Raw genomic sequence first — 14205 nt, forward strand, 5'->3', positions numbered from 1 at the left:
CACTGCATTCCAGCCTGGGCGACAGGGCAAGACTCCGTCTCAAAAAAATAAATAAATAAATAAATAAAAATAAAATTGAGACAGGGTCTATGTTGCCCAGGTCTGAACCTCCTGGGCTCAAATGATCCTCTTGCCTCGGCCCTCAAAGTGCTGGGATTACAGGCATGAGCCCCTGCACCCAACCACAACTTTTTTTTTTTTCACTGTTTAAGGAATTTTTTATTAAAGAAAGAATTTTATAATCCAAATTATGTTTCCTTGCTCAGTTATCCATTCTGTTACTTAAAACAGAACTGGTATTTTTTTTTTTTTTTTTTTTTTTTTGAGACGGAGTCTCGCTCTGTTGCCCAGGCTGGAGTGCAGTGGCGCAATCTCGGCTCACTGCAAGCTCCGCCTCCTGGGTTCACGCCATTCTCCTGCCTCAGCCTCTCCGAGTAGCTGGGACTACAGGCGCCCGCCACCACGCCCGGCTAACTTTTTGTATTTTTAGTAGAGACGGGGTTTCACCGTGGTCTCGATCTCCTGACCTCGTGATCCGCCCGCCTCGGCCTCCCAAAGTGCTGGGATTACAAGCGTGAGCCACCGCGCCCGGCCAGAACTGGTATTTTGAGCTATTCCACAGTAAAGAATTACAAAATTAAACAAAGGAATGCTTTAAATTTTTGTACTTTGCTGAAAATTATTTTTCCCAGGATCTATAAAACATTAATTTGTTTTTATATTTTATTATTTTTTGGTGGGTTTTTTTGTTGTTGTTTGTTTTTAAATCAATAAGTAATCTAGGACTAATATTATGTTTGCTAGATCTGGCATTTGCTTGGTACATAATGTTCAAAGTTTCCTTTCCTTTTTAAATTTATTTTATATTTTGCAACTTTTATTCAATATTTAAGTTTTTCGGTGTTTAGATATTTTTCTTTGGTGAAACACAAGTTTCTTTTCGTGGTCCCTGATCAATTTTAAACAGTAGGAACACCAATGGCACTGTTAACTGCTTTCTGGGTAGCCTCTTTAGCTTGGTGGGCTTGTAATATAGCTAGCTTCATCAACCTTAGAACGGAGTGACTCTGGACACTCGAGCTTATGAACATTTGCTTTTGCTCTTGAGGGGCAGATGCCAACATGGAAGCAGTCAAAGGTTCCTGACCTTGTACATGAACAGCAGGCTGTTGCATTGTAACTTGTGGCTGTGCATTAAGATGTTGCTGAGGATTGAGAACTCCCGCAGCATATTTATACTGTGGAACAGTGTGGACAGCAGGAGTAGCTGCAGCAGATACCAGGGTGTTAATATTTACGTGAAAAATCTTGATGATAGTATTGATGATGAACGTCTCCAGAAAGAGTTTTCTCCATCTGGTACGATCACTAGTGCAAAGGCTATGATGGAGAGTGGTCGCAGCAAAGGGTTTGGTTTTGTATGTTTCTCCTTCCCGGAAGAAGCCACTAAAGAAGTTACAGAAATGAACGGTAGAACTGTGGCCACAAAACCATTGTATGTAGCTTTAGCTCAGCGCAAAGAAGAGTGCCAGGCTCACTTCACTAACCAGCACATGCAGAGAATGGCAAGTGTACGAGCTGTGCCCAACCATGATCAACCCCTACCAGCCAGCACCTCCTTCAGGTTACTTCATGGCAGCTATTCCACAGACTCAGAACCGTGCTGCAAGGCCGGGCGCGGTGGCTCACGCCTGTAATCCCAGCACTTTGGGAGGCCAAGAGGGGCAGATCACGAGGTCAGGAGATCGAGACCATCCTGGCTAACACGTGAAACCCTGTCTCTACTAAAAAAATACCAAAAATTAGCCGGGCGTGATGGCGGGCGCCTGTGGTCCCAGCTACTCGGGAGGCTGAGGCAGGAGAATGGTGTGAATCCGGTAGGCGAAGCTTGCAGTGAGCCGAGATCGCACCACTGCACTCCAGCCTAGGCAACAGAGCGAGACTGTCTCAAAAAAAAAAAAAAAAAAAAACAAAAAAAAAACTAAAAAGAACCGTGCTGCATACTCTTCTTCTAGCCAAACTGCTCTACTGAGACCAAGTCCTCGCTGGACTGCTCAGGGTGCCAGACCTCATCCATTCCAATATGCCTGGTGCTATCCGCCCAGCTGCCCTAGACCACCACTTGTACTGTGAGACCAGCTTCTTCACAGGTTCCACGAGTCATGTCAACAGAGCGTGTTGCTAACACATCAACTTTCCATTTTTTAACCAAATTACCCAACATTAGAATTCAAGGTTTCAATATTCTTAATTTGAAAACTTAGTAAATACTAAAGATCCATAAATTGTTTAACAGTTTTATATTTCATAATTTCTCACTCTCAAAACAGTATAACTTTTAGAAACATCAATCAAGCACCTCAATTCATGTATAATCTTTAGTATCAAGATTTGCTTTATGTTTTTTATTTTACTTTTTTGAGATGGAGTTTCACTCTTGTTGCCCAGGCTGGAGTGCAATGACGGGATCTCTGCTCACCGAAACTTCCGCCTCCCAGGTTCAAGCGATTCTCCTGCCGCAGCCTCCCAGTAGCTAGGATTACAGGTATGCGCCACCATGCCCGGCTAATTTTGTATTTTTAGTAGAACTCCAGACCTCAGGTGATTTGCCTGCCTCGGCCTCCCAAAGTGCTGGGATTACAGGCTTGAGCCACCCACCGCACTGGGCCCAAGATTTGTTTTAATGAAAGGGGCTGGGAGCAGTGGCTCACACCTGTGATCTCAGCATATTGGGAGGCCAATGCAGGCGGATCATTTGAAGTCAGGAGTTCGAGACCAAAGTGACCAACATAGTGAAATCCCATCTCTACTAAAAATACAAAAATTAGCTGGGCATGGTAGCAGGCACCTGTAATCTCAGCTACCAGAGAGGCTGAGGCAGAATTGCTTGAACCCGGGAGGTGGAGGTTGCAGTGAGCCAAGATCGCGCCACTGCACTCCAGCCTGGGCGACGGAACAAGACTCCGTCTCAAAAAAAAAAAAAAAAAAAAAAAAAATTAGCCGGGTGTGGTGGCACACGCTGGTAGTCCCAGCTACTTGGGGGGCTGAGGCAGAATAGCTTGAACCTGGGAAGTGGAGGTTGCAATGAGCTGAGATCCCGCCGCCGCTGTGCACAGATTTGTTTTAACGAAAGAACTGTTGTCTTATTCCTTCCAAAAAGGCAACAAATTGCAGAACCAAATTAGAGTCTGAAAACTAAACCACAGGAATATTTTAAATACTGTACTCATTAAAATGCAACATTAGGTACATTTACTGGGCTCCAAGAGCAAGAGGCCAAGCTCATTCCCCAAAATACATTTCGCCAAGTCGCCCAAGGTGGAAACATTGTCAACAATGTTGCTTCCCTCACCTCCCACCACTTCTGATTGATTCTAACTCTGAAAAGTTGTTAAATCATTTCCTAGTCACTATTACCAATGTCACAGCCCTACCTGAAGATTTCAACGTCTTTCACCTAGACTACTGTTTACAGTTTCCTAGCCAGACTCTCTGCCTCTGCTCTTCCCCTACTCCAATCTAGCACCAATTGTGACAACCAAAATGTCTCCAGCATTGCCAAACATCTCCTGGAGGTCAAAGTTGCCCTGACTCAGAACCACTGCTTCAAGCTGTTCCTACAAGAAGAATATCACTTATTTGTTAAGATTCTGGCCACAATGTATGTCAGTGGAACAGAAACCAAAAAAACTAACAAACATGAGGTTGAAATTTAAAATCTTAACCTTAGGACTGCCATGCTTAAACGACATTAGCTGACACCTCATAACAAGAGCCATAATACTCTTAAACTCCTTTGAACGTATAGACTTAAATCATCTTACTTTAAGCCTGAATTATGAAAAGTCTGTACCTTCTGTCAAAGTTTAACCACAATATATACATATTTAAGGTTCTGGATATAGAAAATTATGCAAATTTTTAAAAAGGACTTTGCGCTTTAATCAATCTCCTTCAGAAGCTGAAAATAGGAAACTTCTTAGGCAAATTACTGCCTACACCTAAGTTTGCAAGCCACTCTGAACAGTATTCTCATTAAATACCTCCAGAAAAAAACTCCAAAAACACACAAATTCTTATGCTTGAAAACCAGTAAGTTTTTGAAAAATCACACTCCTTTTAAATATCCCACAATGGTTATGTCCCTACAAAACTCACTCAAAGATGTTATCTGAGATACAACAGTACCTTTCAGAGGGGGTAAGAGATCTAAAAACCTTGGAACTCTAAAGGACAGACTGAGCAGGGTAGCAGTATCACAGGAGAAAGCGCCTCCTACCAAAGACATCAAAATCCATCCAAACGCTTACCTTCAGGCGTTTGATCATCTCGTCCGTGGTGATCTTGTCGGTGATCTCTTTCACCCCCGGAGGGTAAGCGATCTTCCCGTCGGCACTCACGACGCCACAGAGGGCAGTGGCAGGCTTGGGCTGCGCGGTGAAGTCCATTCTGGGGGACAACTTTTGGTTCACAGTCCTCTACCGGCCTCTATCGGTCAGAAAACCAAAGTTCAGCAGGAAAGGGGCGACTTTGTAACCTCTTTTTTCGTTTCAAATCTCTCTAATCTGGAAAAGGCCCTTTCTCCCCAGAGGCCGGGGACCCGGCAGCGGCCTCGCCACCCGCTCTTTCCCAGGGCTCGAACCCCGCCGGCCCTGCCAGCCCCGGCCCCGCCAGCCCCAGGCTCACGGGGCTCCTCGGCACCAGCCGCCGCGGCCGCGGGAGGCGCCTAACAGCGCCAGGAGTTTCCCATTCCGCCTTTCACAATGAAATCCACCCCCGAGCACCAAGGTCCGAAGTTTGGCGGCCTTGGGAGGCCGGCAAGGACCCCAAGATCCCCGCTCGGCTGTGGGGAAGCACCCACTCCCGCCCGGCCAGTCCCCTCCGGGAAACCAGACCCGAGGCCTATAGGGCTCTGCTTAGGCCGCAAAACTAGGGACCCAGCAGACCCACGCGCAGCGGCGGCTCCCGGGAACAAAACGCCCTTGCCCAGCCAAGCCTCGGACCCGGGGTAGTCCCCGCCGCGCTGCCGCCCCTCCCCTGTTCCGCTCCCTCACCCCCGCGGGAGGGGAAAACAAGCCGCCCTCCACCCTCAGCCCCACGCCAGGAAGCGGCTGACGCGGCTCCGCACTTCACATTTTGTTCCTTCAACTTCGGCTGAGGGACCCCAGCTGCTTCTCTGGCCCCCGGCCGCTTGGCGCCTCCGGCACCGCCGAGGCCTTCCCGGCACCCTCGGGCGGCCCCACCGGGCCTCGGACCCGCGGCCCCCCCCCCTCCAGTCTCCCCTTCCGTCCCCTCCCTCCAGCAGCCTAGGGCGGGAGCCGAGCCGCCGCCGCCTTTACCTCCTCCTCATGCGGGCGGAAGGTGCATCGAGCGCCCGGGCCTCTGTCAGGTGGTTGCGCCGCCGCCCCTAGTCGGGCTGCACACAAAGCGGCTCCGCGGGTCCCGCCGCCGCCCGCCCGCCCGGGAGCGGCGCTGGGGCTGGCGGTGCCGAGGAGGAGCAGCCGCCGCGGGGGGAGACGCGGGGCGAGTGAGCGCTGGGCGGGGAGACAGTGCCGCTCTCCGTCTGGCCGAGGAAGAGCAGCCTCGAAGGCTCCTCCGGGAGTGTGTGCGCTTGTGTCCGTCCGGGACCCCCGTGGCCCGCACGCACGCACCTCGCGCCGCCCCGGACCGCCGACTCGGACCCGGACGCCCCTCGCAGAGGCGCGCGCCCGGCCGTCCGTGCCCCGGGAGCCGGCGCCTCGCGCATGCACCGGCCGGTCACGCGAGCGGCGCGAGAGCACGCGAGACCAGCGCGCGCTCCTCGCTCCCTCCCCTTCCTCCGCCGGCCGTGCATCCGCCTCTCTCGGGCCCGGGGCGGCCGCGCGCAGGGCGGACAGCGCCGCCACCCGGTTGGCGCCAATACCTGCCGCGCGGGGCGCCTCCGGGAGGACCCGACCGGAGAGGGCAAGAGGAGGAGGAGCCCGGGTGGCGGGAAGCGAGCCCAAGTTCCCGCGGCCCTGCGAGGGCACGCAGGGCAAACAGCGCTTTATCTTTCGCTGCGGCGATGAGCTGGTGACTTTTGGGGGTCATCTTGAGGGACATAGACGAAACTGGTTGGGAGGTAGTTAATTGCTCGGTGAAAATGAACGGATGTCCTCCTCAGGGAGAGATCTGCAAAGTCAAGGAAAGTTGTGCGACGGGGCACAGCGTGAGCGGCTCACTCTGGGGTCTTCTGACAGCCACCCGAGTTGCCCACCCTCCTCAGATTTCTGAAGTTAATATTTTGAAAGCTGCAAAACATGAAAATAGCACTGGGTCGAGTCGTCCTCCAGGTATGATCTTTGGGCCACCAGGCCTCACAATCACTTTGGGTACTGGCTGAAAACGTAGGTTTCCAACTCCAAAAATAAAACAAATAAAAGTATATGTTTTTTAACATAAAACATAAAAATATACATAAACATAAAAAATATAACATAAAATAAAACATATAAAAAATATTAAAAAATACATAAACATAAAACATAAAAATCTCTGAGAGTGGAACCCAGAAATAAGCATTTATTAATTAGGTGGGTGATTCTTGTCAATAAGAAATAATTCATTTTTTTTAAATGTTTTAAACCTACCAAGCATTAACGTTTTCTGTCATCCAAAGGAAAACAACTATCAGGTAAAAACTGTACACGCAGCAGTGTTTGAACAATTTAATGTATGTAATTGAAACAAATGAACGCAAGAACATACACTTACCTATTTAAAAAAAAATTCAAGAGAATACACAAAATTTCCGAAGAGAAAGTTGAAAAAAGGATACAATAATACGAAATCGCATTCAGCTCTTGAAACTGACCACTACCATAGTTTAAAATGATATTCGACTGTTTGTTCTAATTATTCTTGATGGATACCCATTGGTCTATTGTTTTCCCACATCCTTTAGTGTCAACTTAAAAATAGTAAAGGTACTGCATTTCAGCTCACTGACTTGTTTTTGACCTATTACACAAGAGCAGTCATTGCGAATCTGACACTCCACAGTTGCTGATTTGCTAGAACTCTGCCCAAAAGTCAATGCTTTGTTCTTGCGCATTTACAGTACCAGGCAGAATCCATTTAAAATTGTCCTCATCCAAACTATTAAGTGGACCAAAAGCTGCTCCCTTTTTAGGCTCTCCCTGTCACTTTTGTTATTTCTTTTTTTCTTTTGAGACAGAATCTTGCTCTGTCACACAGGCTGGAGTGCAGTGGCGCGATCTCGGCTCACTGCAGGCTCTGCCTCCCAGGTCCACGCCATTCTCCTGCCTCAGCCTCCCGAGTAGCTGTGACTACAGGCGCCCGCCACCACACCCAGCTAATTTTTTTTTTTTGTATTTTTAGTAGAGACGGGGTTTCACCATGTTAGCCAGGATGGTCTCGATCTCCTGACCTCATGATCCGCCCGCCTCGGCCTCCCAAAGTGCTGGGATTACAGGCATGAGCCACCACGCCCGGCCAACTTTTGATATTTCTTTGTGTGTTACATTCAATTAAACAACAATGATTTTATCTTTTTTTTTCTTTTTTTTTTTTATTAATTTTTTTTGCATACAAAAACAATAAACATTTTCTAAAAATACATACAAACAAAAAGATGCGTATCAAACATATTAGAAAGGTTGCACATGGGAAGTCGGGGAATAGAAATAGGGGTGGGAGTTAAAATAAATGAGAGAGGGACTTTATATGGATCAGTGATAATAACTCAATCCTCTATTTGACAAAGAAGAGGGAGAAGGAAGAGGAAGAAAAAGAAAGTGGGATAAAGGATCAGAAAGGGAGGAAAATAGAAAAAATTAGAGTATGACTCCAGGGTAGACCTGTTTTGTTGTCATTGAGTTGGTTGGTTGGTTTGTCTGTTGTATTCTTCATGTTTCGCCAAGTTGGCCAGACTGGTCTCGAACTCCTAGCCCAAAGTGATCAACCCGCCTCGCCCCCCAGAGTGCCGGGACCACAGGCGTCAGCCACCACATCCAGCCCCCACGTTGCTTCTGGCCTCCGTGGTAGACCTCCCAGACGGAGCGGCCAGGCAGAGGAGCTCCTCACTTCTACCCAGACACGGGGCGGCCGGGCAGAGGGGCTCCTCACTTCCCAGACGGGGCGGCCAGGCAGAGACGCTCCTCACTTCTTCCCAGACGATAGGTGGCCGGGCAGAGGCGCTCTTCACTTCCCAGACGATGGGTGGTCGGGCAGAGGCGCTCCCCACTTCCCAGACGATGGGTGGCCGGGCAGAGGCGCTCCTCACCTCCCAGACGATGGGTGGCCGGGCAGAGGCGCTCCTCACTTCCCAGATGGGGCAGCCGGGCAGAGGCGCTCCTCACTTTCCAGACGATGGGTGGCCGGGCAGAGGCGCTCCTCACCTCCCAGACGATGGGTGGCCGGGCAGAGGCGCTCCTCACCTCCCAGACGGGGCGGCCGGGCAGAGGCGCTCCTCACTTCTTCCCGGACGGGGCGGCCGGGCAGAGGCGCTCCTCACTTCTTCCCGACGGGGCGGCCGGGCAGAGGCGCTCCTCACTTCTTCCCGGACGGGGCGGCCGGGCAGAGGCGCTCCTCACTTCTTCCCGGACGGGGCGGCCGGGCAGAGGCGCTCCTCACTTCTTCCCGGACGGGGCGGCCGGGCAGAGGCGCTCCTCACTTCCCAGACGGGGCGGCCGGGCAGAGGCGCTCCTCACTTCCCAGACGGTGGGTGGCCGGGCAGAGGCGCTCCTCACTTCCCAGACGGTGGGTGGCCGGGCAGAGGCGCTCCTCACTTCCCAGACGGTGGGTGGCCGGGCAGAGGCGCTCCTCACTTCCCAGACGGTGGGTGGCCGGGCAGAGGCGCTCCTCACTTCCCAGACGGGGCGGCCGGGCAGAGGCGCTCCTCACTTCCCAGACGGTGGGTGGCCGGGCAGAGGCGCTCCTCACTTCCCAGACGGTGGGTGGCCGGGCAGAGGCGCTCCTCACTTCCCAGACGGTGGGTGGCCGGGCAGAGGCGCTCCTCACTTCCCAGACGGTGGGTGGCCGGGCAGAGGCGCTCCTCACTTCCCAGACGGTGGGTGGCCGGGCAGAGGCGCTCCTCACTTCCCAGACGGTGGGTGGCCGGGCAGAGGCGCTCCTCACTTCCCAGACGGTGGGTGGCCGGGCAGAGGCGCTCCTCACTTCCCAGACGGTGGGTGGCCGGGCAGAGGCGCTCCTCACTTCTTCCCGGATGGGGCGCCCGGGCAGAGGCGCTCCTCACTTCTTCCCGGACGGGGCGGCCGGGCAGAGGCGCTCCTCACTTCTTCCCGACGGGGCGGCCGGGCAGAGGCGCTCCTCACTTCTTCCCGGACGGGGCGGCCGGGCAGAGGCGCTCCTCACTTCTTCCCGGACGGGGCGGCCGGGCAGAGGCGCTCCTCACTTCTTCCCGGACGGGGCGGCCGGGCAGAGGCGCTCCTCACTTCCCAGACGGGGCGGCCGGGCAGAGGCGCTCCTCACTTCCCAGACGGTGGGTGGCCGGGCAGAGGCGCTCCTCACTTCCCAGACGGTGGGTGGCCGGGCAGAGGCGCTCCTCACTTCCCAGACGGTGGGTGGCCGGGCAGAGGCGCTCCTCACTTCCCAGACGGTGGGTGGCCGGGCAGAGGCGCTCCTCACTTCCCAGACGGTGGGTGGCCGGGCAGAGGCGCTCCTCACTTCCCAGACGGGGCGGCCGGGCAGAGGCGCTCCTCACTTCCCAGACGGTGGGTGGCCGGGCAGAGGCGCTCCTCACTTCCCAGACGGTGGGTGGCCGGGCAGAGGCGCTCCTCACTTCCCAGACGGTGGGTGGCCGGGCAGAGGCGCTCCTCACTTCCCAGACGGTGGGTGGCCGGGCAGAGGCGCTCCTCACTTCCCAGACGGTGGGTGGCCGGGCAGAGGCGCTCCTCACTTCCCAGACGGTGGGTGGCCGGGCAGAGGCGCTCCTCACTTCCCAGACGGTGGGTGGCCGGGCAGAGGCGCTCCTCACTTCCCAGACGGTGGGTGGCCGGGCAGAGGCGCTCCTCACTTCCCAGACGATGGGTAGCCGGGCAGAGGCGCTCCTCACTTCTTCCCGGATGGGGCGCCCGGGCAGAGGCGCTCCTCACTTCTTCCCGGACGGGGCGCCCGGGCAGAGGCGCTCCTCACTTCTTCCCGGACGGGGCGGCCGGGCAGAGGCGCTCCTCACTTCTTCCCGGACGGGGCGGCCGGGCAGAGGTGCTCCTCACCTCCCAGACGGGGCGGCCGGGCAGAGGCGCTCCCCACCTTCCAGATGGGGCGGCGGCCGGGCAGGGGCTGCAATCCCAGCACCCTGGCAGGCCAAGGCAGGCGGCCGGGGGGTAGAGGCTGCCGCGAGGCCAGACCACGCCACCGCACTCCAGCCCGGGCAACACCGAGCACTGGGTGAGCGAGACTCCGTCTGTAGTCCCAGTACCTCGGGAGGCCGAGGCGGGCAGAGCACTCGGCGTCAGGAGCTGGCGACCAGCGTGGCCAAGATGGCGAACGCGTGCCTGCATCCAAAGGAGAAAAGGCAGGGAGCGGTGGCGCGCGCCGGCAGTCCCAGGCAGTCGGCGGCGCGGGCAGCAGCAAGCCGAGTAGATTGTAGCCTGCGCCAGAGAGGGAAAGAAAGAAAGAAAGGAAGGCAGGTGGGAGGGCAGGCGGGAGGGCAGGCGGGAGGGCGGGCAGGCAGGCAGGCAGGCAGGCGATTTTATCTTTCATTCTCCTCAGTGGCTTGCCCATTATTAAATAGAGTTTTGTATATGTACATATATATATATTTTTTATATTATTTTATTATTTTTTGAGATGAAGTCTCACTTTGTCACCCAGGCTTCAGTGCAGTGGCACGATCTCGGCTCACTACAGCATCTGCCTCCCAGGTTCAAGCGACTCTTGTGCCTCAAGCCCCCAAGTAGCTGGGACTGTGGGTGTGCGCCACCATACTGGGCTAATTTTTTTTTGAGACAGAGTCTCCCTCTGTTGCCCAGGCTGGAGTGTGCTGGTGTGATCCTGGCTCACTACAACCTCTGCCTTCTGGATTCAAGCAATTCTCCTGACTCACCCTCCCAAGTAGCTGGGATTACAGGCGCCCGCCACTATGCCTAGCTAATTTTTGTATCTTTAGTAGAGACAGGGTTTCACCATGTTGGTCAGGCTGGTCTCAAACTCCTGACCTCAGGTAATCTGCCCGCCTCAGCCTCCCAAAGTGCTGGGATTACAGGCTTGAGCCACTGCGCCTGGCCTTACTGGTTGATTTCTTTTTTTTTTTTTTTTTAACATGGAGTCTCACTCTATCACCAGGCTTAAGTGCAGTGGCGTGATCTCGGTTCACTTCACCTATGCCTCCCAGGTTCAAGCGATTTGTCTCCCTCAGTCTCCCAAGTAGCTAGGACTACAGGGGCGCACCACCACGCCCAGCTTATTTTTATATTTTCAGTAGAGATGGGGTTTCACCATATTGGTCAGGCTGATCTCGAATTCCTGACCTCGTGATCTGCCCGCCTCGGCCTCCCAAAGTTCTGGGATTACAGGTGTGAGCCCCTGCACCCAGCCTATTTTATTTTTTTGAGACGAAGTCTTGCTCTGTTGCCCAGGTTGGAGTGCAGTGGTACAATCTGGGCGCACTGCAACCTACGCCTCCTGGGTTCAAGCAGATCTCCTGCGTCAGCCTCCCAAGATCTGGGACTACAGGCATGCGCCATCACACCTGGCTAATTTTTGTATTTTTAGTAGAGACAGGGTTTTACCATGTTGGCCAGACTGGTCTCGAACTCTTGACCTTAGGTGTTCCACCCACCTTGGGCCCCAAAGTGCTGGAATTACAGGCATGAGCCACTGCACCCAATCTCCACCAAGCTTTTCTTCCCCCCTCAGTGCCCAAAACAATGCCTTATATTGTAGGCCTCTTTAAATAATTGTTTCACCAATGAAGGCCTGCCCTCCTGGTGGACCTTAATTTGTTTGGGGAGAAATAGACCAAAATAACAATAATACATGTATATGAAAATAAAGTAGGGAAGAGCTGGGCTCAGTGGCTCGAACCTGTAATCCCAGCACTTTGGGAGGGGGAGGCAGGCAGACTATTTGAGGTCATGAGTTTCAGACCAGCCTGGCCAACATGGTGAAACCCCATCTCTATTAAAAACACAAAAAATTAGACTCAGTGGCTCAGGCACTGTGGCTCAGGACTATAATCCCAGCACTTTGGGAAGCCGAGGCGAGTGGATCACCTGAGGTCAGGAGTTCCAGACCAGCCTGACCAACATGGTGAAACCCTGTCTCCACTAAAAATACAAAAATTAGCCAGGTGCCCTGGCACATGTCTGTAATCCCAGCTACTAGGGAGGCTGAGGCAGGAGAATCGTTTGAACCGGGGAGATGGAGGTTGCAGCGAGCTGAGAAAGCACCACTGCACTCCAGCCTGGGCAACAGAGTGAGACTCCCCGGAGTGAGAGAGAGTACAGATCACATACAGCCTTTTAGACCTCTGGTAGGACTGTGGCTATCCTCTGATTGAGGTGGGGAACTAATGGACTGTTTTAAGCAAAGAGGTGATATGGTGTATGTCCTGAGTTAGGCAACGTTGGTCAAACCACTTAATTCTTCTGTGCGCCATTTTCTTCATCTGTAAAGTAAGGATAATAATAGTATCTTCCGGCCGGGCGCGGTGGCTCACGCTTGTAATCCCAGCACTTTGGGAGGCCGAGGCGGGCGGATCACGAGGTCAGGAGATCGAGACCACGGTGAAACTCCGTCTCTACTAAAAATACAAAAAATTAGCCGGGCGTGGTGGCGGGCGCCTGTAGTCCCAGCTACTCGGAGAGGCTGAGGCGGGAGAATGGCGTGAACCTTGGAGGCGGAGCTTGCAGTGAGCCGAGATTGCGCCACTGCAGTGTTGCAATCTCGGCTCACTGCAACCTCTGCCTCCCAGGTTCAAGTTATTCTCTTGCCTCAGCTTCCCTAGTAGCTGTGATTACAGGCATGCGCCACCACGCCCAACTATTTTTTGTATTTTTAGTGGAGATGGGATTTCACCATGTTGGCCAGGCTGCTCTTGAACTCCCGACCTCAGGTGATCCGCCCGCCTTGGCCTCCCAAAGTGCTAAGATTACAGGTGTGAGCCACTGAGCCTGGCCATAAGTTAATATTTGTAAAATGCCTAGAATAGTAACTCGCATATACTAAGCTCTACATAATTTTTTTTTCATAAAATAAAAAAAATCATTCTAGCTGCTGGGTTGAAAATAGCAGTAGATATGCAAATGTGGAAGAAGGGTAGCCAGGTATAAGAGAACTATAAAAATCCCAAGGAGAAACAATGGTAACAAGAACCATTTCTTAGAATAATAGCTAATAGAAGTAATGGCAGTAGAGGTGGTGAAAAGGGGCAGAAGAAAAAAAGAAGAGACAAGAAATCAGGGATGACAGCAGGCGCCATGTCCAGCCGCGAAGGTGGCAGGAAGAAGCCCCTGAAACAGCCCAAGAAGCAGGCCAAGGAGATGGATGAGGAAGAGAAGGCTTTCAAGCAGAAACAAAAAGAGGAGCAAAAGAAACTCAAAAGTGAAGGCCATGGGGAAGGTGCCCCTGGCCACGGGTGGAATTAAGAAATCTGGCAAAAAGTAAGCTGTTCCTTGTGCCTGAAAAGATGATGACCCTTTATTTCATCCGTATTTAAACATCTGTATTCCCTGCCATAACATCTTTTACCACCAATAGCCGGAATTAAGTGTTGTTTTGGAGCTGCTATACATTTAAGAATTAACCTTTGTTAAAAAAAAAAATAAGAAGAAGAAGAAAAAGAAATGAGGGATGACTCTTAAAATTTTGGGGCCTGAGTAACTAGAACCACTATCAAGATAATGAGGACTGTGCTTGGGTAAGATCAGATTTAGGGCCTAAAAGATATCCATGCTATCGTAAAAGTTAATTAAACAGTCACTGAGCTCCTATACTGGGTAAGGCATTGAACTAGGCACTGAGAGAATATGTTAAAAACAAAATCTGGCTGGGCATGCTGGCTCACGCCTGTAATCCCAGTACTTTGGGAGCCCGAGAACGGATCACAAGGTCAGGAGTTCAAGACCAGCCTGCCCGACATGGTGAAATCCCATCTCTACTAAAAATGCAAAAAATTAGCTGGTCATGGTGGCAGGCGCCTGTGATCCCAGCTACGCGGGAGGCTGATGCAGGAGAATTTCTTGAACCCGGGAGGCAGAGGTT

At 52.6% G+C, this 14205-nt stretch overlaps 1 protein-coding gene and 1 pseudogene across 2 annotated transcripts in view; one reads left to right on the forward strand and one right to left on the reverse strand.

Annotated features, from left to right (window-relative positions):
* Positions 1 to 5147, reverse strand: part of PDS5A (PDS5 cohesin associated factor A) — a 176315-nt gene extending 171168 nt beyond the window's left edge. For both annotated transcript variants that reach the window (XM_055246433.2, XM_063619784.1), the window contains exons 1-2: positions 5129 to 5147; positions 4311 to 4488 (exon numbers count right to left, since the gene is read on the reverse strand). In XM_055246433.2, the coding sequence (XP_055102408.1) occupies positions 4311 to 4448 (138 nt within the window). In that variant the 5' untranslated portion in view covers positions 4449 to 4488; positions 5129 to 5147. The remainder of the gene's footprint in view (positions 1 to 4310; positions 4489 to 5128) is intronic.
* Positions 5148 to 13348: 8201 nt separating this feature from the next.
* Positions 13349 to 13779, forward strand: LOC129464941 (translation machinery-associated protein 7-like; annotated as a pseudogene).
* Positions 13780 to 14205: the final 426 nt, after the last annotated feature.

This window comes from Symphalangus syndactylus, chromosome 16 (genome assembly GCF_028878055.3).
Source record: "Symphalangus syndactylus isolate Jambi chromosome 16, NHGRI_mSymSyn1-v2.1_pri, whole genome shotgun sequence".
Lineage (NCBI taxonomy): Eukaryota > Metazoa > Chordata > Mammalia > Primates > Hylobatidae > Symphalangus > Symphalangus syndactylus.